The sequence below is a fragment of the Dasypus novemcinctus genome, chromosome 21 (genome assembly GCF_030445035.2).
Source record: "Dasypus novemcinctus isolate mDasNov1 chromosome 21, mDasNov1.1.hap2, whole genome shotgun sequence".
NCBI lineage: Eukaryota > Metazoa > Chordata > Mammalia > Cingulata > Dasypodidae > Dasypus > Dasypus novemcinctus.
Genome location: NC_080693.1, coordinates 60,086,233 through 60,112,383, shown reverse-complemented (window position 1 = coordinate 60,112,383; position 26,151 = coordinate 60,086,233). Strand labels below are relative to the sequence as shown.

Below are 26,151 nucleotides of genomic sequence, written 5' to 3'. Positions count from 1 at the left end.
GACAAGATAACCATGAATCAGAAAACATAGTGTGCTCTCTGGAGCCAGATGACCAGGGTTCAAATCCCACCTCTGCTTCTCCCTGTGGGACCTCCAGTGGGCTATGGATATCTGTGTAATGGGGACATTAATAGCATCTTCCAATGGATTGTTGTGAGAATTAAATAAACTAGAGTGCGTAAAGCACTTAGAGAAGTACCAGGAAGCCAGGATATAGTCAACAAATATTAGCTGTTATCATGATCAACATTACAATTATTAACATGAACATATCCCCAGCGTAGACCCTTTGGGAGACATTGGTGTAGAGTACTAAAAATGCTATGAAAACGGGGGGAGGAAGAGGAAGAGGAGGAGAAAGAGGAGGAGGAGGACAGCTGCCACGTGCAGAACATTCACCATGCACAGGTCCCGTGTGAACCTTGCACACGCAGAGCCTCTACTCCTCAGCACAGCCCTATTGTCACTCCTCTCTCCAGAAGCTGAAAATAAATCTCAGAGAATAAGCAAACTGCTGAGAGCTAGTAAGTGCCAGAGCCAGATTCAGACCCAGATCTCTGACCCCAAAACTCATGCTCTTCCACACTTCGCTGAATTATAAGCACTCAAAACCAGGAAGCCTGTACACACTAATTCAAGAAGGCAGGTAAGGCAGGTATGATGCCAGGTTCCTTTCCCCAAGAGTCTACTAAAATCCTAGTAAAACACAACCCTGCCACACATCGACTCCATGGACCCATTGGCTTTCCAGAACCCGTCTTGAGAGAAGAGAGGCTATCAGAACCCATTTGTTGACACATAACTATATTTAGAAACAAGAGAGATTCTTTTGGATTCACTTTTTTCTATATTTTGTCTTTCTTCACACTGACTCCACTTACTATAACAGATGGTTTAAACCTTTCTGAATACAGCGGTAACCCCGGTTGTCTCTTACCATTTACCTGCCCCTCCACCCCCCCACCCCCAGCACACCCAGGGTCAATTCTAGCAATTGCTGCTCAGAAGAGGCCTCCTGGGGAAATGTGCTCAAGAGCTCGGTTAGCAGCTCTTGGCTTATTCCCACTAGGCTTATTCCCACTAGGATTTCTCCAGTGTGACCCAGAAACCACCTGCATCCAAATCCCCTGGGAAGTTTGTAAAACTCCCTGTCCTATCCCAGATCTCCAGAATTCCCAGGAGTGAGACCTGTGAACCCAAATTTTAACAAAATTCTCAAGTGAATTAAAGGGCTCTGCTTTCTACTTGACAAACACTCTGGTTTAAAGATCTAGTTGTTTTGATGCCTCTCTGTGGCTTGCTTTGACATTCTGATGCTGGCTTGACAGACAGTGACACTTGCAGGTAAGCTTCCTCTACAGATCTATCCACCCGTTCATATTAATAATGAACCAATCAATAACAACCAATGAGCTAATAAATGTCATTAACTCACTGAATCTTCCCAACACTACCATGAAGCATATTCCTGCTCAATAGATGAAGAAACTGACAGAGACATAAATGACTCACCTAACACCATACAATAATAAAATTTTAACTATTTTGATTTATTTAGGAAGGTTAAAATAGCACCTGATTCAATCAGTCTCCAAGAATGGAAATAATTCACAATAGCAACAAGTTGTCCATCTGCTCTTCAAAGTACCCTTCTCCAGCTTTCTAGCCACAGCTTCTGGAAAGAAACCTCTCATAACAAGAAGTCTTCGTGCCATTAGCTTTGATCATTCTCTCCATCCAAAAATGCACAGACTAACTGGGTTTTAAAGTTGAGAGGTACTTTTATGGCATCTAATAGCCTTTTTCATAACAGAGAAAGAGAAATTAGGGCTCTGAGACGGAGGCGATGGTAAGAGAATCCAGAGCTCTTTCCTCCACACCTCACTCCCCACAGCTGCAGTGGACAGCAGAGGAGCAGAGCCTCATGGGGACAGCACTGGGCAACAAGGTGGTGGCCTTGGGTTCCAGTTCTTAGGAGCATCATTCAGCTTCTCTGTGCTTGCCCTGTGGGTGCTCATCAGACACCCATCAGGTCTAATATCCTTAATTTCTCTTCCAATCCCAGACACGACTCACCTTACATGTCTAACCTTTGCATCTGTAAAAGGAAGTGACACCGGAAATAATGTCCTTCAACATCCTCTCTCTCTGGGTTTGTTAATGGCAATTAAACGACATCAATATAATCAATTCTAAAAATATATATATATAATCAGTTCTTTCTTTTTTTTTTGGAGGTACCAGGGATTGAACCCAAGAGCTTGTACATGAGATGCAGGTGCTCAACCACTGAGCTATATCCACTCCCCAATGAGAATTTGGTTTTTTCATTTGTTTGTTTTTAGGAGGTATTGGGGATCAAAATGGGGACCTCATATATGAGAAGCGGGTACTCAACCACTTGAGTTACATCTGCTCCCCTTTTTAAGTTCTTTAGAAGCTAGTCACTGTATGTTATTATTCTTAATCCCTATAATTTCCATTTATCAAACAATGGAGAAAAGTATCTTCCCCTAGCCAGAAATGTACCCATTGCCTAAATAGGTTTATCCTAATTCTGTCCATTTTGATTTACAATTGAGTTTGGATTAAAAAAAAAAAAAAAGCATTTTAAAAGCAGGTGTCCTCTCTTAATGAGAGGGATGGAGGATGAGATCAAAATTCAAGAAAAAAAAGCAAGTGTCCCAAAAGAGAAGGAAAGACTACTGCCCATGTTAGGAAGAATTTCTAGGCTGAGGCCATCAACAATCATTTCACAGTGCCGTGGGTTAGTATCAGTGCAAGCAACCCTGAATGCATTGTGGCAACACTGTAATCAAATGTCTTTCATAGGAAATGAATCCTTTGGCTATGCTGCTGGCTGAAAATATCTGGTCAGTGTGTTCATGCATGATTCACCAGCTTCATGGGAACAACCCACACACTCAGTTCAAATGGGATCAACTCAACCTTATTTGGCAACATTGGAAAGATTTGTTTTGGTTTGAATAATCCTTTCAAGTTGAGCATCATATTCGGAGTTTCCTTAGGTGATGCTTTTAAGCCATATGCCATGACTTGCATGCATATAAGAAAAATATGTAACATGCCAGTGTTTCTAAACATCCCAATAAAGTTATCAACCACTAGCAAAGTTTCTGAATATATTTTCCCCGTCCCTCTCCCTTTCCTCCTGCCTATCTCTCTCTGCAGTCCACTCTTCCCCCTCCCTTCTTTCCCTCTCTTTCTCTCTCTTCCCTCTCTGGAATGGCATTACAATCAAGGTGGGTATACTGGGGCTACCTAGGAAAACAGCTGAGGTTACAAGTTCCCTTACTATTTCTCTGTGGCTCTAAAGGACAAAAGAAAAAAATAGGAAGCTTGCCTTTTATTCTAAACCTGGAGCAAAAATCTCTAATTTCACAACTCCGTATGGTGACCCAGTGGGCTGGTGCTTGCAAGATTACCTGGAGGCGGCGGACTTGGCCCAGTGGTTAGGGCACCTGCCTACCACATGGGAGGTCCGCGGTTCAAACCCGGGCCTCCTTGACCCATATGGAGCTGGCCTATGCGCAGTGCTGATGTGCACAAGGAGTCCCGTGCCACGCAGGGGTGTCCCCCTAGTAGGGGTGCCCCCCTCATAGGGGTGTCCCCCGCATAGGGGAGCCCCAACGCAAGGAGTGCGCCTGGTAAGGAGAGCCGCCCAGCGTGAAAGAAAGTTCAGCCTGCCCAGGAATGGCGCCGCACACACGGCGAGCTGATGCAACAAGATGACGCATCAAAAAGAAACACAGATTTCCGTGCCGCTGACAACAACAGAAGCGGACAAAGAACACACAGCAAATGGTCACAGAGAGCAAACAATAGGGGGGTTGGGGAGGGGGGGGGGAGGGGAGAGAAATAAATAAAAAATAAATCTTTAAAAAGAAAAAAAAGAACAGGTACTGCTGCCAGACCAGCTGAGTCTAATTCATGGGCCTAAACACCTACAGTGTTAACCTCTCCCTCTGCTTCTTCAGCTGCAAAATGGGGCTATCAACAGCATCTACTTTGTAGGGTGAGATGATTACTTTAATTAATGCATGCAAAGTTCTTAACACAGTGTCTGAAACCCAGTAATGTTGTTAATATAATTTCATTGCGCTGCTTTGAGAAGCTTACATTCAACTGGCAAAAAGAAAATCACGCGAGAGCTGATGAAGTGTTTCACTTAAATTAACTGACAATGGCACAAGCATGCAGAGCCATCCTGATCATAGAATTCATGAAAGCATGAAAAGAGGGAATCTTTCTTTTCAATAGAAACCTGAGTCACACGATGGCCTAAAGTAAAACACCTTGCAGGTCCAACTCTTCTATTTTGCAGAGTATTATAGAACTTAGTTGGAAAGGACTTTCCCATAATTTATCCAACTTCACACCCTTTGGTCCAGAAGAAGGAGGGAGGACGATTTGCAGCCAGCCTTGTGAGTGGGACCACTCTTGTAGAGTTCTGATAGGAGTGGTGGCCCTTCTCCTCCTACAACATCTGTTGTCTTTTGTCTTTTGTGGCCCTGCTGTTTCCTGGAATCAGGTTATAGGGTCAGCAGAGAAGGCAGTGGGAAGGCTCCTGCCAAACTCCTAGAATTAATAGCGTACAGTCAACACATAATCAAAGTGATTATATCCGTGCAGAAGTCACAGTGTCTCCTAGGGCCAAAAAGTAGAAAGAACAATGTTTCTTCTATTCAATTAACTCATTCACTATTATGCTTCAGAAACTATTACGTGAATTATCTCACTCAACCCTCACAACAGCCCTTGGATTACCACCTCACTAATGAATGAGCCAAGGCTTACTGAAATTAAGTAATTTGCTCAACATCACACAACCAATAAATGCCACAGTCAGAATTTGAACAAACTCACAACTTCTATACTCCAAATGCCCTGGTCTTGACCACTCAAATTTGACAATGTAACAACAGTAGCCTGATCAAAAAGAGTAATATGTAAAGAAATGATGTGTTTCTCATAGAGTTCTTAACAAAGTGAGCCCCCTAAAAGCACAACTTGACAGTGTTTATATACAGCCCAGGACAGACCGGGATGCTGAGAATAATCACTTACACACAGGTAGGATCAAGGGCAGGTCCTCAGGGACTCATCCCACGAGATCCCACCTCTCTCATCTTCTGGTTCCATTTTTGCCCAACAACTTCCACATTGCAACTTACTTTCTCCAATTCTCAAGTATGACAAAAAGGATGCTCTGATTTACAGAGGGGAATTTTATGCTTTCAGAATTCATCATCTCTCAATGTTAAACTAGTAAGTTTGCATTATGGCTTGTTCATCTGTCGCTTAATAGTTCAGTGACTGTGAGTTGGCTCCCGAGAACCCCCTTGTTTCTGGCAGCACTAATAAAAATGGTGTTTCTGAAACCACAGGCCTGAGGACAGACATGGACCACATGACTGCATGAAAGAGCAGCATCCTGGGGAGCTCTGCCCAGGGGCCAGACGACCTAACTGGGCACAGGGATAGACACATAAGATAGGAGATCCAAAGTCCACTCCCAGAACCCCTTTTAATAAAAACTACCAGGTGGAAGGGGTTAGTAATCAGAAGGCTTGGATAGTAGAAATAGAAGATGCTATGTCTGAGAATTGAGGGGAGACACTGGGAGAAACAGACAAAATAAGGAGGAGGAAGGAACAAAATAGGAATGTTCCTATGGCCACAAGAGTAAGATGAGCCAAAAGGCCATTTGGAGCTCACCCAAGTGGAACGGAATATCCAGTGGGACTGGACTGCAGGCATCAGGCCCGGTGCCCCAGTAACAGCACCATCTCTTCATATTAATGATACAAAGTCTATGTCACTAACAGTAATTAGGAATGGAGAAATCCCTCGGCCCAAGAAGCTCCATCTAAGAGGAAGGCCCATGGAGGAGTTCAGGAGCTATGAACAAAGGTGAGACCAGGAAGGAAGGGAAGAGGCTTGGTTGTAAAGGAAAAAAAAGTATTCATATCTACCCTAAGTATGGTAAGCATACATCCTAAATCTTCAGGTACAGCCTTTGTTTTATACTCCAACAAAAATGATTTGTGAAACATTTAGTTAAATGTGATTAAAGTCTATAATTTTATGAGATATATTATACAAATTAATTTAAAAAGAAGAAAAACTGTGTGCTTTTAATTTTACTAACTTAGGTTTATGATATATAGTCACTATGCCATCTTGTCTGTTATGCTAATAATTTAAAAATCCATATTAAACAAATGGATTGAAAATATGGGTTTTACAGTGGGCTCGTGATACTAATGGTTACACTTTTGAGCCTATACACCTGCAATAAGAACAAGGCCTAGAGTAGCATTGTGCCTGGGGGTTTCCTCCTGACAGCCTGCATGTTACTCAAATGTGGCCACTCTCACAGCCAAACTCAGTGTGTAGATGCGATGCATTCCCCCCAGCGTGGGACACGACACCCGGGGATGAGCCTCCCTGGCACCGAGGGATCACTACCACATACCAGCTGAAGAAGCAACTAGAAAATGACCTTGAATTAAAGATTCAATGTGGAACAGCAGAATATACCTATCTACATATAATAACATGACTTCGGGAAGCTGTTTGACCTAATGTAAGGGGGAAATGGAAAGGAGAAATGAGATTATAAGGCTGTGAGTCTCTGAAAAAGAGTCTGGAGGTTGTCAGAAGGAATACCCCTATGTACAACTGAACAGAGTCTAAGAGACAGATAAGGTAGATACAACCCCAGGTATTGGTTCTTTTGAGGGATAAAGAGACCCATGGGTTCTATGGTCATGGCAGAAGGGGTTCACTGCCATGACAGATAGCCCTTCTTTGGAGCTGGTGTTTCTGCGTGATGGAATTGGACTCAGAGGGGATCTCTTTTCACAAGACTTGCATGCTACTTTATTGGAATTGTAGTTGGTGCTGGGTTTTAAGATATATGTAGGGGATTTGAATCTCTGGACTGATAATATGACACCCAGGCCCAGAGCCTCAACAGACTTCAGCTCCTACACTTTGATTTATTGGACTTACTCCACTCAGCTAACATGGAGTTGAAGAAGGTCAACCACCACAACATGGAGCCTAGAGTGTCTACAACTGGAAGCGGGAGGAGTGCATCCAGTACCCATGTGGAATCTAAGCCCTCATTTGACATAGATGTGCAATGGACACAACCAATCCAATGTCCACAGAGAAAATGTGGAATGGGTGTGGGAACAGTAGCCATGGTGGCTGCTGGGTGTGGGGAACGGGAGGAAGAGATGAGATGTGGAGGCGTTTTCGGGACGTGGAGTTGTCCTGGATAGTGCTTCACGGACAATTACGGGACATTATAGATCCCCCCAGGGCCCACTGGATGGAACGTGAGAGAGTCTGCGCTATGATGTGGACCATTGACTATGGGGTGCAGTGATGCTCAGAGATGAACTTACCAGGTGCAATGGATGTGTCATGATGATGGGAGAGAGTGTTGCTGTGGGGGGAGTGGGGGGCGGGGGCGGTGGGGTTGAATGGGACCTCATAGTTTTCATAATGTAATTTTAAAAAATAATAATAAATAATTAAAAAATAAATAAATAGGGAAAAAAAAAAGAAAATATGGGTTTTATAATTGACATAGAAAAAAATATTCTGTCCACTTTAACTCAATCTTCAACAAAAGTCAGTCGCTAGAGTTCCTGTTTGTATGTGCCCCTGTATGGGCCTGAGACACACACAATTAAACCAAAGAAAAGCCAAAAAGAGACCAAAAGAGATGCTTGCAGTAACAAAGCCATGAGAGCTTAAATCCACCAACCAATCAAGATTGTATGCCTTCAAGCCTCGTGAACCTAAGTCATTAAAGATAGTGTATATTTAAGGCTATATCTCAACTAGTAGTTTAAAGATGTCAGTATATTCCAAACCTTCCAGGGGTCATCTTTTTATAACACCAGAAACAGCAATTAACACTTATGAGCACCTACAATGTGCCAGGCACAGCGTTATGTGTTCTTTATGTGCATCTCCTGCACAAATGGTCATTTCACAGATGAGGAACTGGAGACATGAGAAATGTATCAGGGTCACATGGATGAAAAGCGAAGCCAGTGGCTACGTGGGGACCAGGCTCCACTCTCCCCACCACTCACTGACTCCCTGGACAACTGAGGCAGCCCCTTTCCATTTCACTGTTTTAACTCTTCCATCTATAGAAGAGAGTTCATCTTAGTATCTACTTGTCCATTAAGATGGAGAGGCTTGAACAAAAGGTGCTTCAGCAAAATACATGATGACTTCTGTCTGAAAGCATACTGACTAGGATCTGTGTCAAATGTGTCCAGTTTAAGATAGCATAGTAACACGGTGTTTATTATATAATCCTGTTGTATCAACAAACAGGGTCTGCACTGTTAGGATGTGTTTTTATCATGGCAGAAACCGAATTAGTGCTGTGCTGCTACATCAGTATCTCTGGATATTTCACTAAATCAATCTCCTGCACAAAAGAGTAGATAAATAAACCACCCTCCTTTCTCTTCCAGACAGGAACAATAGTGCCCTGGCTGATCCCATACACTTACTCTCACTCTCATTCATTCTCAAGGCACCCAGAATTAGCTTTTAAAAATACAAATATGAACACATGACTTCCCAGCTTAAAACCCTTCTGTGTTTTTCCATGGATTTTATGTTGAAGATCAAAATACTTAGCAGAGCCAAAAAAGCCCAGAACAACCCAGCAGCTATCTACATCACCAGCTTTATCTCACCCAACTCCCCTCATCCTCTGCCCCACTCTCTACATCTTCACTCAGAATAGGTACCCAAGAATTACTTGTTGGATGGGTGGATGGATGGATGGATGGATGGATGGATGGATGGATGGATGGAAGAATAGATGGATGGTGATGTGAACACACATGCATTAGGTTTTATTTTCAAATAGGAAACAATATTCTGGTGAACCAACCAAACAAAAGTTGAATTTCAGTTGCCAATGGCTGTTAAGTGGGGAGGAATTCTGAGGGTTGCAGAACCTTCCCAAGTTTTCCTTTCTGCCCCCATACACTGGCCCTGCCACAACATCAAACACTCTGAGGTAAAGGCAAAATCTACAAAGACAAGATCTCAGCAATTGCATGAGATGATGCTTCAGCAAACCAACACCATGGTTACTCTAAATGTCTCCCTGTACAGCAAAAGAAAGCAGCACCCAGTGAGCACTGAAGCTAATCTGCAGGTTAATTCCGGGATTATTAATGACAGCAGGCTTTGTATAATGGATTTATTTGATTAAGATTATAATTAGGAGAAAAAAGAAGAGTGAAATCATTTCAGTCTTGCACTAGAAGTCCCCACCCACTAGTGGGAATCTGATTCACTTCTGCAGCCTTAAATGAACAAAATCACCCCAACAGGCCTGGTAGCATGCCAAAGGTAATGCAAAAGGACTCAAGGATCTGTCAAAAACCAAGCTTAAGCCAGATTGACCTGGCACTCATTTCAAAGAAGTTATCTGGCTGAAACATCTCTTGCTTGATGTCATCTCGAAAAGGAAGTTGGAAGAAGGGAGGAGATGGGCCTCCTCTTTTGAAGGTGATAATGATAAGTGAGTTCAACTCTCAGAATCATGGGATAGGCTGACCCATTCTTCTCAGAGTTACACCGAGGTATTAAATGACAAATATGTCACTCCAATGATGATGACCTCATTGCCACCAGATGAAAAGACCTTGACAACTAGGAAAAGGAGGCTTTCTCTGTTAGTGACTGGGCAAAAGTGCCCTGTCAGTCTGAGAAAGGGCAACTCTCAATTCAAGGAATAAAAGAGTCAAGATCAGTAACTGCTCCTGGCACCCAAAAGAAGACCCTCATAGGACGGGTTGTGTCATTTGGCAAAACTCTGGATTTGCAGATAAACAAGACAAGACAAAACAAAAGACTGTATCCATATGCCTAAGGGTCCTTGAAAGTGGGAACTGTGTCTTGTCTCTGTATCCACAGAACCAGAGCACCTATAAACTCGACTCTTGATGAAATGAATAAGGATTTTAATTCAAGTTATTTGTATTTATGGACTTTAACTAAAAGGGAATTAGAGACAAAAGGCTACCACATATCTAAACATGTCTCTCTACTTCCCTCATGTGCTCTTCTGTCACCTTGTCTGCCTTTTGTCTTTTTCTCATGTCCAGATGTAAATGACCACAGGACACTTTCAAAAGATGTTCCCTCTAAGCAGCCCCCAAAGCTTCATCAAAGTTTTCCAGCTTGTGCACAGTGAGATGAGACCAGTGCAGAGGGCCTTCCCTTACAAGGTTTTGTTGTCAGGGGAGGAGAGCAGAGTTCATTGTTTCGTTGTATTGTAAGTGGTTTTATTTGCAGTCAGGAAATACTTTCCCTTTGTGAATCGTCACTCTGCTCTGGAAGAGGCTTCGCTCTCCTCTCTGGTTCTATACCACACACCGCTGAAAGAGGCAGGAGTGATGGCATCAGAGATCTGAATTAAAATCCTGACTGGATAAAATTCATGATTCAGTTAACACATGTTTATTAAATGCCTACGAGAAGCCAGAAGCTGGTGCTGAAAAACCGGAAGACATGGTCCCTGCTTTCAAGAAGCCACAGTCTCAGAGGAAGTAACGTGCGCAGCCCAAGGAGGTGAGTAAAAGGAGGGGCGTGGACTCCACGGAAGGCGCTGAGCGGACGCGGGGTGGGGGGCGGCTTCCACAGCGGGGCGGGCCTGCCAGGCGGCGGCCCCTCTGGAGGGGCTCAGAAGAGGCGTGTTCCTCCTAGGAGGGGCACCCAACTAAGCAGGAGAATTCAGAAAACAATTCAACGGAGGTAACCCTTGAACCATAGCGTGAAGGCCACAGGACAGGGTGGGCAGCCCGGGCACCCTAGAACCAGGGTGCTGAACTACACCCGGTGCGCGTGCAAATCAGCTCCAACTCATTTCACCTCTGTGAGCCCTGACTCTTTAGCTGTAAAAGGGGGACAACAGCCCTTCCCTGCCTACGCAGGAGTTGCGAGGGCTGAATAAAGGACACCGGGAGCTCGGTAAGCGGCGAAGTCCCATCATCATCTTGCAAAGGGGCAGTGCTGTACAGCACTCTGACCCTTCGGCTCTGTGACAACAATGCTGGGGCAGAACGAATACCGCCCTGACGATGCCACTGACGCCCGGCTTGTCCTTGCCAGATTCCCTCTCCAGGCCTCCACTGTAACATCAGTGCTTGGTTCGAGGCACACTAAAGTTCCTGTCATTTTATCACGAAGTTCCCTTTAAATCTAGTCTTGGTAATCAGCACAGGCCTTCCCGCCCCCAACCTCCTTTTTAAGTCATGCCTAAACTTTACCTTGGCAGACAAAGTATGAAATCTGTCAAGCATGTTAGACAAACCATGACCTGTCTCCTGCTTTCCCATGCCCCCTGCAGGGCACGGACGCACGGGCCCCGGGCTCTCCTGAGCTCAGCCGCGGGCCAGGGCTGCCGGGCAGTGAGGCCGTGGCCCACTCTTCCCTGAAGCCTGACCCGACCCAGGCCGAGGTTGCTTACTTTTGAGGTGTGCTGGGATGAAAGTTTCCCTAGAAGCAGAAGGCACGGTCATTAATTAATTAGTTATAATGGAGGGTTTGCTCCTAAGAATCATTTCTTTGAGATTACTTTCCATCAAACAGTGACTGCCACAAAGGCATTAACTATTCAGACCATTCTCCACTTCCTCGGCACGATTATTTTATTCTGGAATCTAAGGCTGTATTGTGGTCTGCCGTGCTCTTATGTGTCTCTCCCACCCTCGCTTTAGAATGGAGGGTGGTTTATTTGTTGTATGTGAGTGCATGTGTGTGTGTGTTTAATTTTTGTTGTTTAAAAAGGGAATCTATAACACCCCAATAACTTCTTTGTGGGCTTTCATCTGATCCTTTTCGTGTCAAATGGGCAATGGAAAAACTCCACAGAAAGATTAGAAAGACACCTGAGACTAATACCCACCTGGTGTGGGTCACACCTCCAGGTCACAGCTGGAAGGGAGGGAGCAGACGGGTGTGTTGATGTGGCTCTACACAACAGCAGTGTGTGTAAAGGCCCAGGGGCACTTCCGGGTTGACCGGGAGGAAACACGTGTTGCACAATGATACGATCTTGTTGGTACAGTTGTCGGAGAGGGCACTCCCACAGTGAAGGGCATAAAACCATCCAGGGCAGTCCGGGGCGGTGCAGTTCTGCAGTGCCAGGCAGCAGAGCGGAGCCAGCCCTGCCCCACACGGTGGGACCATGACCTCCAGCCGCAGCTTCAGCCAGAGCCCCTGGGCCTCCCTCCACGGCTCTGCAGGCAACTGGGGCCAGGCACGGGGCTTCCCCCGTGCCCCCAGCGTCCACGGTGGAGCAGGGGGTGCCCGCATATCCCTTTCCTTCACCAGGCCAAGCTGCCTGCCCCCTGGAAGGTCTTGGGGGTCTGCAAGAGGAGGTTCCCTCCTGGGCGGAAATGGGAAAGAAACGATGCAGAACCTCAACGACCGCCTGGCCTCCTACCTGGAGAAAGTGCGTGCCCTGGAGGAGGCCAACGAGCGGCTTGAAAGCCGCATCCTGAAGTGGCATCAGGAGAGAAATCCCAGAGAAAAGCAAGATTACTCCCAATATGAGGAAAGCATCACTCACCTGCAGGAGCAGGTAAGTTTCTGAGCGACACTGGAGCTCAAGATGGGGAAAAGCATTTCCAGGGGAGGAAAAAGCGGTACAAAAGACAACCTCTAGGAAAATAGCAAGTGAGCTTAAAGTAGTTGTGCACAGTGGTATTTGAGGATATTTTCTTATTATATCGTAAATTTGGACTTCTGTTTTATGTAACTAATCTTCTATGCATAAATTCAGTGTCAATGCTACAGACTTATCTTAAAAATGAGATTAGCTGATGTTCCATATACATACACAAAAAACTAAAATACGTAAGGCAGCCAGCTAGTGTCCAGTATCACTTATGATCCAACGATGTAATTCTAATGGACATGGCTGGTATTTGTCTTGCACGCACAGTGCACAAGGCATGAGTGGGCATTTACTTTCTTGTTACATCAATTCTACTGCAGTGTGATAACCCACCCAGGAAAGGCTGAGTAATACCATTTTGGAGATCAGGCCTAAAAGCTGTCACTCCACTAGAAATGGATTATTATAGCATTCCTGGTTACTTCCTTTGGGGGCTGCCAGAAGAGAAAGTCGCCCATAGGCCTGAACATGGAGTACTTCTAGAAAATAATAAAGCAATCAGCATAATTTATAAGAATCTTAGAGTTGACATGAGTTATGGAAACCTTCTTTAACAAATAAATAACTTCTCAACCAAACATCAAAAAAAGCTAAGCTCACGCCTTCTGGGATCTCATAATATTGGCTAAAAGTAGAGGGAATCTAATCAACTCTTAAATTATTTTTTTTAATATGTGGCATCACTCCTATATAAAGCAGGCCCAAAAATTCCCCACAAGATCATAATTTAACCTACCCTAGAAAGGGCATCACAGGTTTCTAATATTTATACAGTATTATTTCACAGCACTCAGTCATCCTTGCTTGAATATATAAAGAAACAATCAAGATAATATAAATCTGTCCTTGTAATGAACCCTAATTATTGAATAATCAACCTAATAACTGACCATGTAACTACCTTAACTATACAGTGCATGGTTCTCTTTACAAGAAAACAAGGTGACTCAACAATCCTTTCATGATTGTTTTCTAAAGTTGCTTTGGTTTCAGAATGGAGAGAATAGATTCCTAAAAATGGGCAGCTGAGAACACAACTCCTGGAAGAAATGTGAGGTTAACCCCTGGTCAAATCATATATGAGCGGGCAGAAGAGAGAAGGAGGGAAATGGGGAAAGAGGAGGGAAACATTTATTGAGCACCTACTGTGTGCCAGGTACCACGTGGATACTTACACATACCAATGCTGTCCAATAGAGCTTTCTTCAATGATCAACATTTAATTCCCACAATCCTGTAAAGAAACTGAAGCTCAAAAAAGTTAAGGAGCCATCCAAAGTCACCAGGCAGAGTGGTATTCTAATACAGGTCTGTTTCCAATGCTCTTATACTTACCACTATGTCACAGGGCTGACTAGCCTCCCTAATACAAAAATAATACTATTAATAAATATAATACATTTGCACTTTTAATCCTATGAAACACATTTAATTTGCATTACCTCACTTAATTCTCATGACAACTCTACGATGCGCATATTTTTAATTCCACTTTATGGATGAGGAGAATAAGACCAAGTGGTTGAGTCGGTTCTTTGGATGGAACTGAGAAAAGTGAATAGGAGCAGTTCAAGGAGGTGGAAGCTTGTCCATTCTCCAGGCATCCCAGGATTCTGGTTCTGAGATTAAATATGAAACATTTTCACCTTCAAATATCACATGTGCCTGTCTTAAGTCAGCTGTAGCTTCTCTATGCTATAAGCTATAAGAAAGTTGCTATAAGAAAGCAACTCTTTGACGCTGAGGTTGTCTATCTATCCTGACCTCACCAGTTTGCAGAGAAAACAGAGGCCCAGAGAAGTCACAGACCTACCTGGTGCTGGAAGCCCCTCCTGGATCTTGCTGGAACACTCCGAGTAGTATATACCCTCCCTTCAGGAATATTAACTATTACCCAAGAAATATGAAAATGAATTTGCTCCCTGAGAAACACAGGATTGGACATAGTCATAGGGACGTTAAAAATAAAGCCGCCTGAATGGCTGGCTCTCAAGAAGGCTATAATAGACATTTTGGTATATGGTTAAAAATTCTATGTTCCTCTTCTGGTAGGAGATTACACACACCCAGCAGCAATGATCTGCATTAATACAGGAGCTAGATTTTTAAAAATGAGTTCAGGGCCTTGAGGGCAAATCCAGGTGATTGATGACAACATACAATGCAAAACCTATGTCTCACATATTATTTTGCAATCAATCCTCATCCATTTATTGTCATGCAGGATGTCTCAGAAATAGTGGCTGATTGTAATATTGTATCAAGTAATGCCGAACAGTGGGAAATGGTTTTGGATTTTAAATGTGCTCTATACCATTTGGAATATCGGAACTGACCATTCTTGTACTATAAGAGATGTTGGCTCAGGGAATCAGACCCTTGCTGGACTTTGCAACTGATAAATTAACAATTTAAATTGGGAAAACTAAACAACCCTAAGTTGCTAGGCTAGACTTTCTGATTCTTTGGAATGTATGATGTGCAGTTTTTCTTGATACCGATCAGCACCATCATGGTATACATCAGATAGACTAACTCAATGCACAAGAAAGTAGGGCTTAACCAAGGGGTCCCCAGGCTTTTTTGAATGGAGCTACTTTTGAATTCCCATGAGCTTAGATATTACAAAGAATGAGGGACCTGGAGGGAAATATATTGGCAAGAAAATCGCTAAGCAATACAAAGAGGGAGATGAGGGAATACAGAACAGCAAGTCTTTTTTTAGAGCCAGGGAAGAAGCCATGGTCCTCATTTGGAGTCCCACGAAGAGAGGAAAGGAGGCAAGAACAGCCTGCTTGCCTTTCTACGCCACAAACAGCAAAAGTGCAAAGCTGCATCTCAACATATAAAACCTAGGGGTTTATCCAACGAAAACATTGGTTCTTATTACCAAAGTGCTAGATATTTGAAAAGATATTTTATTATCTGCATTTTTCTGAATTGATTTAGCATTCCAAGAATATCCTAAGTAGTTTACAGTGTTACCTTATTTAACTCTTTGAATCTAAATCTCACAACTCTTTGATGAAGCAGCAATTATCTTTGCTGTGCTGTAGGTGAAGAAACTGAGACGCCGCCACGGTCACTCAGTCAGTGAGCGGGTCAGTCAGTCAAGAGCGGATCCTAGCCGCGCTCTTTGGGTTCTAGACCCAGCACTCTCACTACTTCTGAATCCTGCTATTGTGCATTCATGATACCAAATTCTGTGTAATCAGTAGATCTTGAAATAGGACCAGATTTCTGAAAGGTGTCTTTGTATTGAGGTATAACTTTGTCCTAAGAAAACCCTTTCTAAATAAAGGAATTACCTGTATAAATACAATGGGGATGTCACAGGATTCTTTGGCTCCCACTAAATTACAAAGTTTAGAGGGGAGACCTTTAAAGTCACGTTTCGAGCATGAACTCCTCACTTAACAGACGATGAAACTGAAGCCCGGGGAACAGAGTGACTGGCCCTGGGTCACCCTAAAGGGTAGTCTCAGACCCAGAACCAAAGAGGATCCCCCAGTTCCTAATCCAGCATTTTATCCAATAACACTTTTGACATCGAGACATTTCCCACCCCATTTTCCTGAAGGCAGTGCCACACATCAAATGTGCACCATTTCTCTGAATATAACATACGTAGAAGAGTTTACAAAGCAAACCTACAAATGTTTACAAATGCATACCCTCAGGTAAACACTTTCAACAATATTTTTCATTTTAAAGTTTAAAAAGTATATAAGCTTCTGGTAAACATGACTGGAGGCTTTAATACAGTTAAAACTTATGAAACTGCTTCCTTAGATGGTAGAGAACTATTTCACTTAATATTTTAATAGCTGCAATTGAGCGGTCTCATCATGTAATGCTAAAAATACATATATATACCTACAAATTATGCATACGGCTATAGTCTCGCTGGACCCAAAAAAAATCATGCTGCTATGAAGTATATTTAAAATTAGTTTGTCAACTTTCTTCAGTAACGCTAATGAGAAACATAAAAGAAACATGATCAGAAACATAAGGAAGGGGTATGGTCATCCAAAATAATTATTATTGTACTTTAGGAGATCTGAACTAATAGTCATAGTAAGAAAAGGAACAGAGCCAAGACTCTTTTTTTCACATTTTCAGATGTCAGTGAACTTATCAAAACACTAAGACTTGTTCATGATACTAGAAAATTTTAAAACATTTTGAAAAATTACCATCTTTCCTTTGAAGGCATGCTTTCAGCAATTGCATCAATCCTACCCTGTCAACAACAGTGAGGCTGACTACGGATCATAGGGTATGATCTTTGCTTACCATGAAATCAATGTTCTTCTGCTTGGCACCCAGTCAGGGCTCAATCACTATTTATCGATTTGATTACTCATCACTCCATTGTCAGAAAGAGAAGGCATCTCTTCTGGGAGGTCAAACACTCAGGAAACTGGAGGCAGAACTGCAGCTCTCTTGTGTGAGTGTGTCTGACCGGAAGGGCGCTTGGTGCATGTTTTACAGATCGCGGATGCTAAGCAGAGCAACGCTCACGTCAATGTGCTCATTGACAACGCCAGGATGGCCATGGATGACTTTAGCGTCAAGTAAGTTCCTTCCTGACAGTGTTGGGTTGTGTGTTTGTTCTTGTTGTTGTTTTATTTTTTGCAAAAGGAAAATATATCTCGCCACCATCCACACCTAAAATCTTACTAAATTATAATTAAGAGGGGTAATAACCAAATGCAAAGCATGGTACTTAGACACTAACTTAAACAAACCAGCCTTAAAATACTTTTGGGGAACAAATGAGGAAATTTTAATATGAACCCAGCATTAGATGATATTACAGAGTTAGTAGTAATTTTTAGAGGTGATAATAGTATTATGGATATTTAGGAAAATGTCTTTTTCTTTAAAAACAAACACATTCTAAAGTATTTAGGGGATGAAATGTCAAAATGTCTGTAAATTACTTTAAAATACTTCAGCAGAAAATATAGATAAAAACCAATAAGGCAAACTGTTCATGGTTGCTAAATCTAGATGCTGGGCCTATGGGTGATTTTTATTCTATTCTCTCTACTCAATTAAAAAAATTAACCTTGAGACACAATCTTGGACATCATGGCATGAAACAGACCTACAAAGGACACGTTGCTTGTGTTCACTGGTTCCCATTAAACATAAAAGTGAGCACTCACCTCTCAAAGAAGCTGAATCCTTAGAAACACCGTCGCCTTTCAACAGGAAGTATGTTGTTTCCCTTCCTTCTAACTAAAGGTATGAGAACGAGCACTCCTTCAAGAAAGACTTGGAAATTGATGTTGAAGGCCTCAGAAAGACCTTGGACAATATGACCATTGTCACGACAGATCTGGAACAGGAGGTCGAAGGAATGCGGAAAGAGCTCATTCTCATGAAGAAGTGCCATGAGCAGGTAGGACAACCCAGGGAGCGCTCATTTCTAGGTGCTTCACTAGCTACAGAAGAGGCCATGGCCAGGTGCCAGCCCTCCTGTCATTCAACCTAAAGAATCATAAGGAACTTTATAAAAAAAATTCCTACAATTCATCATTAATTTTGACTGTACTTTGGCTGTTATGTTTGACATCTGAGTAGTTGAAGTGGAAAAACTTAGATGCTTATAAAGGTCCTGTGGAGCGGGTATAGCTCAATAGTAATAGCTAATTTTTTCCACTTCAAAGTTATCTACTCAGATGTCAAACACAACAGCTAAAGCACTATCAAAATTAATGATGAATTGTAGCGATTTTGTTAACACACAATTTTTCTAAGCTTGTTTATGTATATGATACCAAATGAATAAACATATCACGTTGAACTTCCTTCATTGACCCAATGTGGAATAAAATTGAGGTACAATAGACTATGGAAAATCTGCCACTAACCAAGGTAAATAAGATTATCAGCAAATATTAAGAATCCTAATTTCCAGAAGCATTAACTGACTTCTAAAGTATCTAAATTCCCTGAGAGTCTGATAAGATGATAGAGAAACAATCCCCATTTTAGACAAACAAAATTGCTTCAGAACATCAAAGGGCCTGGCTTCTGAATAGCTGGTTAGACAACGATTGTTAATTAAACCTTTCCTGTGGCTGCTTGGTTTTCATGAAATCCCATGGGCGTCAGCCCTATAGAGTCAGAATGCATTGACGAGCTTTTAAAAGCTTCCACACCTTCTGGGTTTTGGTTACTGAACTGTTCCCAAAAGCTTCTGCATACAACTTGAAATGTGTAATCACTTCACCAATGAACATTTGCTTAGCAGGACTCCGTAGCACAATTCTCTCTGAAACATATTTCAACCAGGGAAGAAGTCAGTAATCACACAGCCCATTTAATTAACTGTCTGGTGCTATTCTTTGTTTTAGGAAATTATAAGAGAAAAAAGAAAGCCTATAATTTTGTTATGCACAAGTAATAATTGAAAATTCAAACCAAACCAGTGTAAGGGTAGGCAGCCAATAAACATAATTTTTTAAAGATACGGTTACTTCAGCCAAGCAACACAGTTCCTGCCTTCTGTTGTCACAGCTGATTCATTTTCTTTCTCTGTTATTAAACAGGAAACAGAGGAACATCGTGCGCCAAATGACTTCAAGGTCAATGTGAAAGTGAATACAACCCCAGGGGAAGATCTGACTAAGGTCCTGGAGGCATTGAGGCAAGAATATGAGTTTATAATGAAGAAGAAGCATCAAGAGTTGGACACTTGGTATAAAGAGCAGGTAAAAGAAAGATGCCCAAAATTCCTAAAATTTCCCTTCCCATGTGGTTCTGATGCTGATGTCTCTGCCCTTTGCTTGGTCTTACAGTCAGCGGCCATGTCCCAGGAGGTGGCCAGGCCAGCAACTGTGCACAGCAGCAAGAGTGACATCCATGAGCTGAAGCGCACTTTCCAGGCCCTGGAGATTGACCTGCAGGCACAGTCCAACAGGGTGCGTCTGGGCTGGGAAAACCCTCGGTGGGTGCCACCTCCTCCACAAAGCCTTCTGTGACCCCTGCTTCCCTCCCCAACTCCCCAGTTCCCAAAGGATCTCTCTCACTTTCCACTTTCCATCCAAATTATTTACAATGAGAATGATAATAAGAGCTTTCATTTACTGAGTGTCCACAATGAGTCAGAGAATGTGCCAGGTAGCTAGTTATATTAAATGTCATTAATCCTCACATTAATCTTTCCATTTTAAAGATGGGGAGAGCAAAGCTCCAAACAGTTAAGTAAGTCAGTCAGGGTAACACAGTCAGTACGTGGCGAAGTGGTGTTTTGGGTTGAGAAGAGCCCTAGGTCCCCATAATCTCTAACAGTGTTCTCCCCACTTACAACTAAGCTTCCCCCCAAACCCCAACTACAGAAAAATCCTGGTGCAAAATGGTAGGTGACAAATCCAGGCTTGGCAGACTCCAAAGTACTGTCCTATTCCTTATGTATGTGTCTTACCACCCTGGAAATTCTAAGTTCTTGTGTCTATGTCATTTCTATCATCCTAGTGGTTTTGTGTAAAATATTTTGTATGAGTATCATAAGCACTCAAAATTCATTAAATAAAATCTATCATTTGATTCCTTTTGGAACCTACCCAAATCTTCTAATCATTCATCGATATATATATAATTCCTGAGTGTTACTTTCTCCTAGGTCCTGGGAAGAAATAATTAGTTCTTTTGTGTTGAAGATGGACATGGTAAATTACTTTTATGTTACACAAATCAGTGGTGGTGACAGACATTTGAAATGTGCAGTCAAGGTAGTAGTGAGCTCAGAAATAATTACAGGGTTTTACAGCTTTCAAAACATTTTTACATGCAATGTTTCACCACAACCCTGTGAGGTCAACAAGGCATTTATACCCATTTTCTGAATTCTATATCTGATAATATTCTAAGGACTAATGATTTGATAATGAAGGAGTTTATATTCTAATAGGGAATGATGGACAATAAATGCACAAATCAGCAAAATATATATGTTAGAGGAGAAAGGTAGTACAAAGAAATGAAGCATGGGAGGGAGATAAGGTACGCCAGGGCGAGATCTGGCATTTTAAACAAGGGGGTTGGGAAAGATTTAGTTATTTTTTAAAAATTGTTACAGAACCAGGAAGACCTGAGAGGGGTGAGGTGTTTCATGTGACTACAGCAGGGGACAAGGGCATGTTTCAGGTGGAGGGGGAAGCAAATGTAAAAGCCAGTGTGGCTGCAGTTAGTGAGAGGAGGGAAGGGGAGAAGCCGCCATGATGTAAGCGTGGAGCAAGACCGTGTAGGGCCTCACGGGCTACTTGGAAAGGACTCACGAGGACTTTGAAACAGTAGGTAAAGACAATCCTTTGCAGAGCTCTGCTCTACGTAGAGATCAGAGAAACTGAGTGGTAGCTGAAGAGAGATATGGTTTCAAGACAGAAAGTGATAAAGGTGGAAGACATCATTCTCTTTAAAGGCTGGTGGGAATACCTAGGAAGAAGAGAACGCTGTTGAGAAGAAGGCGGGCCACTGCTGAAGTGCCCTGAGCACATAACCGCAGCGGGAAGCCAAGACAGGAACCCAGACGCCAGCATGGGTGGAAGTAATGGCGGGAGCTTGTGGGAGTTCTTCTCTGATTGCTTTCATTTGGTCAATAATCACAGGCTAGGGAAGCAAGGCCATTGGCTGAGAGAGAGAATGGGAGGAGGTTGAGGATGGAGGAGAAGGGATGGAATAATCCTCCGGGGGAAACAGAGAGTGGCCGGCCAGGGAAATGTGCCTTGGCAGTCAGACCGCATTAAGGGCATGACAACGTGGGAGCAGCCGGCACACTTACAAGTTTCTCCTTAAGCTTAAGTTGATGTCCTCCAAATAGGCAAGTGGTCAATCCAAACAGAATGGGGATTTGAACTGAGGTGTTCTGTAGCCAAGCCCAGCAACTTCATTTTGCAGTTTTTACAATTTCTTTGAAGATAACAACTCATTGCCATTGCCCTCATCGAAAAGCATTGCTTGAGATCAAGGCTGCCAAATTGAGCAAACAAAAATACAGGACACCAGCTGAAATTTGAGTTTCAGGTAAACAACAAATTTTTTAGTATAAAAATGTCCCATGCAATATTTGAGCAATATTTGGGACATACTTGTACTAAAATAATATTTCTTGCTCATCTGAAATTCAAATTTAACTGGGAGTCCTGTATTTAATCTGACATTCCTACTTGAGATCCTTCACAGAAGATACAGAGACAGCAGTCCCAGTCGCTGTTTCCCTCTAAGAGTTTTCAATCTGGCCAGAGACAGAATGTATGCATCAGAAGGTAAACAGTAGGTTCAACACATGTAGCATGTGTTCAATCCCAAATGACTAATGCTACAGAAGTATGGCAGAATTGCCAAGAGCTCCCTGATGCAAAGGTTTTATGCACAGAAAATGGGGCTTCCAAAGTCCTGACACTGTTCAACCCCTGATTGTCAGATTGTCCAAGTTCCGAACCAAGAAGTCAGCCTGTTTCTCATCTTTGTACCTCCACAGCTACCAAGCCACCTAGCAGAGGGATGGGCATATTCCAAGTACTCAATGAGCACAAGTAATTGAATCAATCCATCCAACAGTCACTTAATGAAAGGTATATCATTTCCTCTTTCAGAAATCTGCTTTGGAAAACATGCTGTCAGAGACCCAGTCTCAATACTCGTGCCAACTCCAGGACGTGCAGCAGATCATCTCCCACTACGAGGAAGAACTGAGGCAGCTCCGCCATGACCTGGAGTGCCAGAACAGAGAATACGAGATCCTCCTAGGGGTCAAAATCCACCTAGAGAAGGAAATCGCCACCTACCGCCAGCTCCTGGGGGGAGAGAGTAAAGGGTAAGACAAAGGCTGATGGGAGAGGAGGCTGCAAGGGGCATTCAACTCGTGTGTGCTTTCATGTACCTTATGGGTTCTGTTAGCAAAAACCACTCTAGAGAAAGATAGGTTTATGTTGAATTTCTCCTGAAGATACTTACATCAGGTTATAGTTCATTAAGCAGCAAGTGTGAATTAATTAGCTATTACTGCCAGGATGCTAATATTTGTGCTTAGAACAGTTAAAGTTAATATATTAAAGTACCTAGAAACAACTAAGAGGTTTGGCTGTAGTATTTCCCAGTGAGAATGCACTCAATTATAATGCTTGCTCAGAGAAAAAAAAAAAGATATTTTAGCCTAAAGCAGGAAAATATTCCGAAGAGATTTAGACACCTAGATTTTCAATCTAACCACCTCAAGAAATCACAATGGCTAGCCACATAAAGAACACATATAGGGAAGTGGACTTTGCCCAGTGGTTAGGGCATCTGTCTACCACATGGGAGGTCCACGTTCAAACCCCAGGCCTCCTTGACCCGCGTGGAGCTGGCCCATGCGCAGTGCTGATGCACGCAAGGAGTGCTGTGCCACGCAGGGGTGCCCCCCGCGTAGGGGATCTCCACGCGCAAGGAGTGTGCCCTGTAAGGAGAGCCGCCCAGTGCGAAAGAAAGTGCAGCCTGCCCAGGAATGATGCCGCACACATGGAGGGCTGACACAACAAGATGCCGCAACAAAAAGAAACAGATTTCCGTGCCACTGACAACAGAAGCGGACAAAGATGACGCAGCAAATAGACACAGAGAACAGACAACTGGGGCAGGGGCAGGGGCAAGGGGAAAGGGGAGAGAAAGAGAGAGAGAGGGAGAGAGAGAGAGAGAGAGAACATATATTTTACAGCCCAACAGAAGGGATTAGGAGAGCTTTAGAAACACATAAATTAAAAGTCACTGGACCAAATTTTGAACTGTCTTGAGACCCCGAGCCTGGAAGAGGACCACAGAGGAGTCAAAGCATTAGGTCAGCTGAAAAAAAGGGGGTGCTTTGTAGACCTCCCCTGACACAAGGGTAGTAGGAGACTACCCACTGCTTTCCCGACCCAGAGGGCTTTCCCATGAACTCATGACCTTGTGATTACCCACCTCAGGCAGTGATCCTCATTAAAGGGCTGAGAATTTACAAGCCAGTCAGGTTTGGGCTTTTTATGATTGTTGCTAATACTAAATGAGAAGTTTTTATGATTGTTGCTAATACTAAAATGAGCTTTAACCTCTACCATTTTATAGGATGATGGAAGAATCTAAGTCGAGCATGAAAGGTAAAGAAAAATCTTTCATTGTTTGACTCTACTTATGCTTTTAATGAATCAGCATGTTCTTTTAGCCATTCAGTAATAGTCATAATCCTTAGAGTACTTCCAAATACAGTGGTCAATTTTTATTTTACTCCCAAACGGTCAGAGATTTTGAATCAACAAATCGGGTACCATAGAATGAAGTAAGTCCACGATATTGTCCTCAACAACATATACAAAAGTTCTTTACGGCAGGAAAGTAGATAAAAAGATCACTAATACTATTATATCTGTATTAACTAATGGAGTCTGTTTACTAAACTGGGAAGTTAAGGGGAAATTATTCCACGTAACTTCCCAAATTATGTTCTGTTGAGCACTAGCGTTCCATGAGTTTTAATAGTGAATTATGAAAGACATGTTCTGTGGCTACATAAATTAAGGAACATTATGTACCAAAATTTTCCTCTTGGAGACTCAAGTGCATTTTAGTATCTTAAGGATCAGCAAGTAAGTGCTGTGGGGAAGAAAAGAAACAAGAAAGGGGAAGAAGAAAAAAAAAAACAGCAACTTTATTTAACCCAATGTTCCCAAATTTCTTTGACCTGGAAACCCAATTTTCCCAGATTATCTTTAACACCTCAGGCAAAAGTTCCAGGGCCATAGTCTGGGACCAGCTGCACATTCAGATTAGTTGGTGGTTTAAAAAAAAATTTTTTTTTAACTATTCTAAGGCAGGGGAGACACGGAGGATCAGAGCTAGAAGCACTGTCCCAGAACAGCTGCTCTAACTGATATCCCCCTGCAAGAACCAGATAGAAAAATGGTCCCTTAACTCCTCCTCATCCATGTCTAGGGTACTTTATGGGGTGGCCCAATCTGTGGTTGTAGATGTTTGATTTTTAAAAGTTCTCCCTATATTTCAATGGTTTCAATTCTAACCTCTGGTCTATATTTGGTTTAATGATGTGTCAACAAGGCACTTATTCAAATAAATAAATCTTCAAAAACAGTGACCATGATAAACATCCCTGCCTGCCTTCTCACTCATCCCCATGAGGCACTCTTTCTAGACCAATTACTGGAGATATGAATGTCCCTCCTAAATGAGGTGGCATTTAGTATTGTATCAGGTCATAGAAACAGGGGCAAGCTCTACAAAACCCATACCGAAAGGAAGGACTTCTCGGGTGTTTGTGCTCAGACTATTAATAGATTCTGTATCAGACACACCTAGAATTAAGGACTAGTTCTCTCGAAGGACTAGTTATCTGGAAGGTGGGAGGAAAGACCTTTCTGGGTGAGGTCTCTTTTCAGAAGAGTCTGCCATTTTGCTTAGTAACCATTTGGGATGGCACAGAAATTCAAATCCTCAAAACAGGGGAGTAAGAATGAACGCAATTTCCAGATGGTGGGAGGAGCATGACAATGACCTCTTCAATGCTTCTTTCCCCCAGCATCTGCAGCTCCAAAGATCAAGGCCATCACACGGGAGAGCGTAAATGGAAGAATAATTCTTTCTCAAGTGAATGAGATCCAAAAGTATGCAGGAGACCAGTAAAAGATTCTGCCCGTTGTAAAAACTATTTTTTTTCCCAATGGAAAGTCCTTACCCAGACACCTTGGGTGAGTCCTAAGAGGTATTCTTGGAGCTTTTCAAACTCAAAAACTTTTATTATTATTTTCTCTGTAACAATCTCATCAGACTTTCCATAATGATCTTGATCTGCTGTTGCACTTTCCAAACCAACGCTCACAAGTTCAGAGCTCTACTCTCCTACTATAATCTTCAGATTCCCATCGTTGTGACTCTGTTTTGTAACCAATAAACTCCACACCATCTGCATCATGTTTTTTTTTAATATATATCACAAGATGAGACAGACCTCAAAGTCTCACTCTGACCAGGAATTCTCAGGGCTTTGTCCACAAACAATCCCAAAGGGCCATGCTTCGGCATGTCCCCAGCAGCCGGCCATTGGCCCCAGTTAGTACCCCGCAGCCGTGCAGCCAGGGCTGAGAGGTGACCCATGTCCAACTCACGGACTTCACAGAGAAAGAGACAAGGGGAGAGAAAAAGAGAAGGGAGGGCCCAGAAAGCCTCTCCTAGACTGTGAAATAACCAAATATTATTCCATCCCACATTTTTTTAAATCTTTTTAAAGACTGATTCTAAGACACTGAAAAGGGAAGTGACATTTCCAAGATCTGAATCACCAATATTAGGATCCAAGGTATTATGTTGAGCCACAGCAGTGGCTAAAGGACTGAGACTGTGTGCCTCTG

General features: G+C 42.7%; 1 protein-coding gene across 1 annotated transcript; it reads left to right on the top strand.

Annotated features, from left to right (window-relative positions):
- The first annotated feature begins 12,174 nt into the window (after window positions 1-12,174).
- On the top strand, window positions 12,175-25,711 carry KRT23 (keratin 23). Its single transcript, XM_004450116.4, has 8 exons — window positions 12,175-12,664; window positions 17,258-17,340; window positions 18,017-18,173; window positions 19,327-19,488; window positions 19,576-19,698; window positions 22,372-22,592; window positions 23,858-23,889; window positions 25,323-25,711. The coding sequence occupies exons 1-8, from the start codon at window positions 12,269-12,271 to the stop codon at window positions 25,424-25,426; spliced, it is 1,278 nt and encodes a 425-aa protein (XP_004450173.2). The 5' UTR covers window positions 12,175-12,268; the 3' UTR covers window positions 25,427-25,711.
- The last annotated feature ends 440 nt before the right edge of the window (window positions 25,712-26,151 follow it).

What these genes read in the sequence shown, in the direction of transcription:
- KRT23 (XM_004450116.4), top strand. Translation starts at nt 12,269, where the DNA reads ATGACCTCCAGCCGCAGCTTCAGCCAGAGCCCCTGGGCCTCCCTCCAC. An exon ending in ATGGATGACTTTAGCGTCAA is followed by an intron (nt 17,341 to 18,016) that starts GTAAGTTCCTTC and finishes TTCTAACTAAAG; the next exon opens with GTATGAGAACGAGCACTCCT. An exon ending in ACACTTGGTATAAAGAGCAG is followed by an intron (nt 19,489 to 19,575) that starts GTAAAAGAAAGA and finishes TTGGTCTTACAG; the next exon opens with TCAGCGGCCATGTCCCAGGA.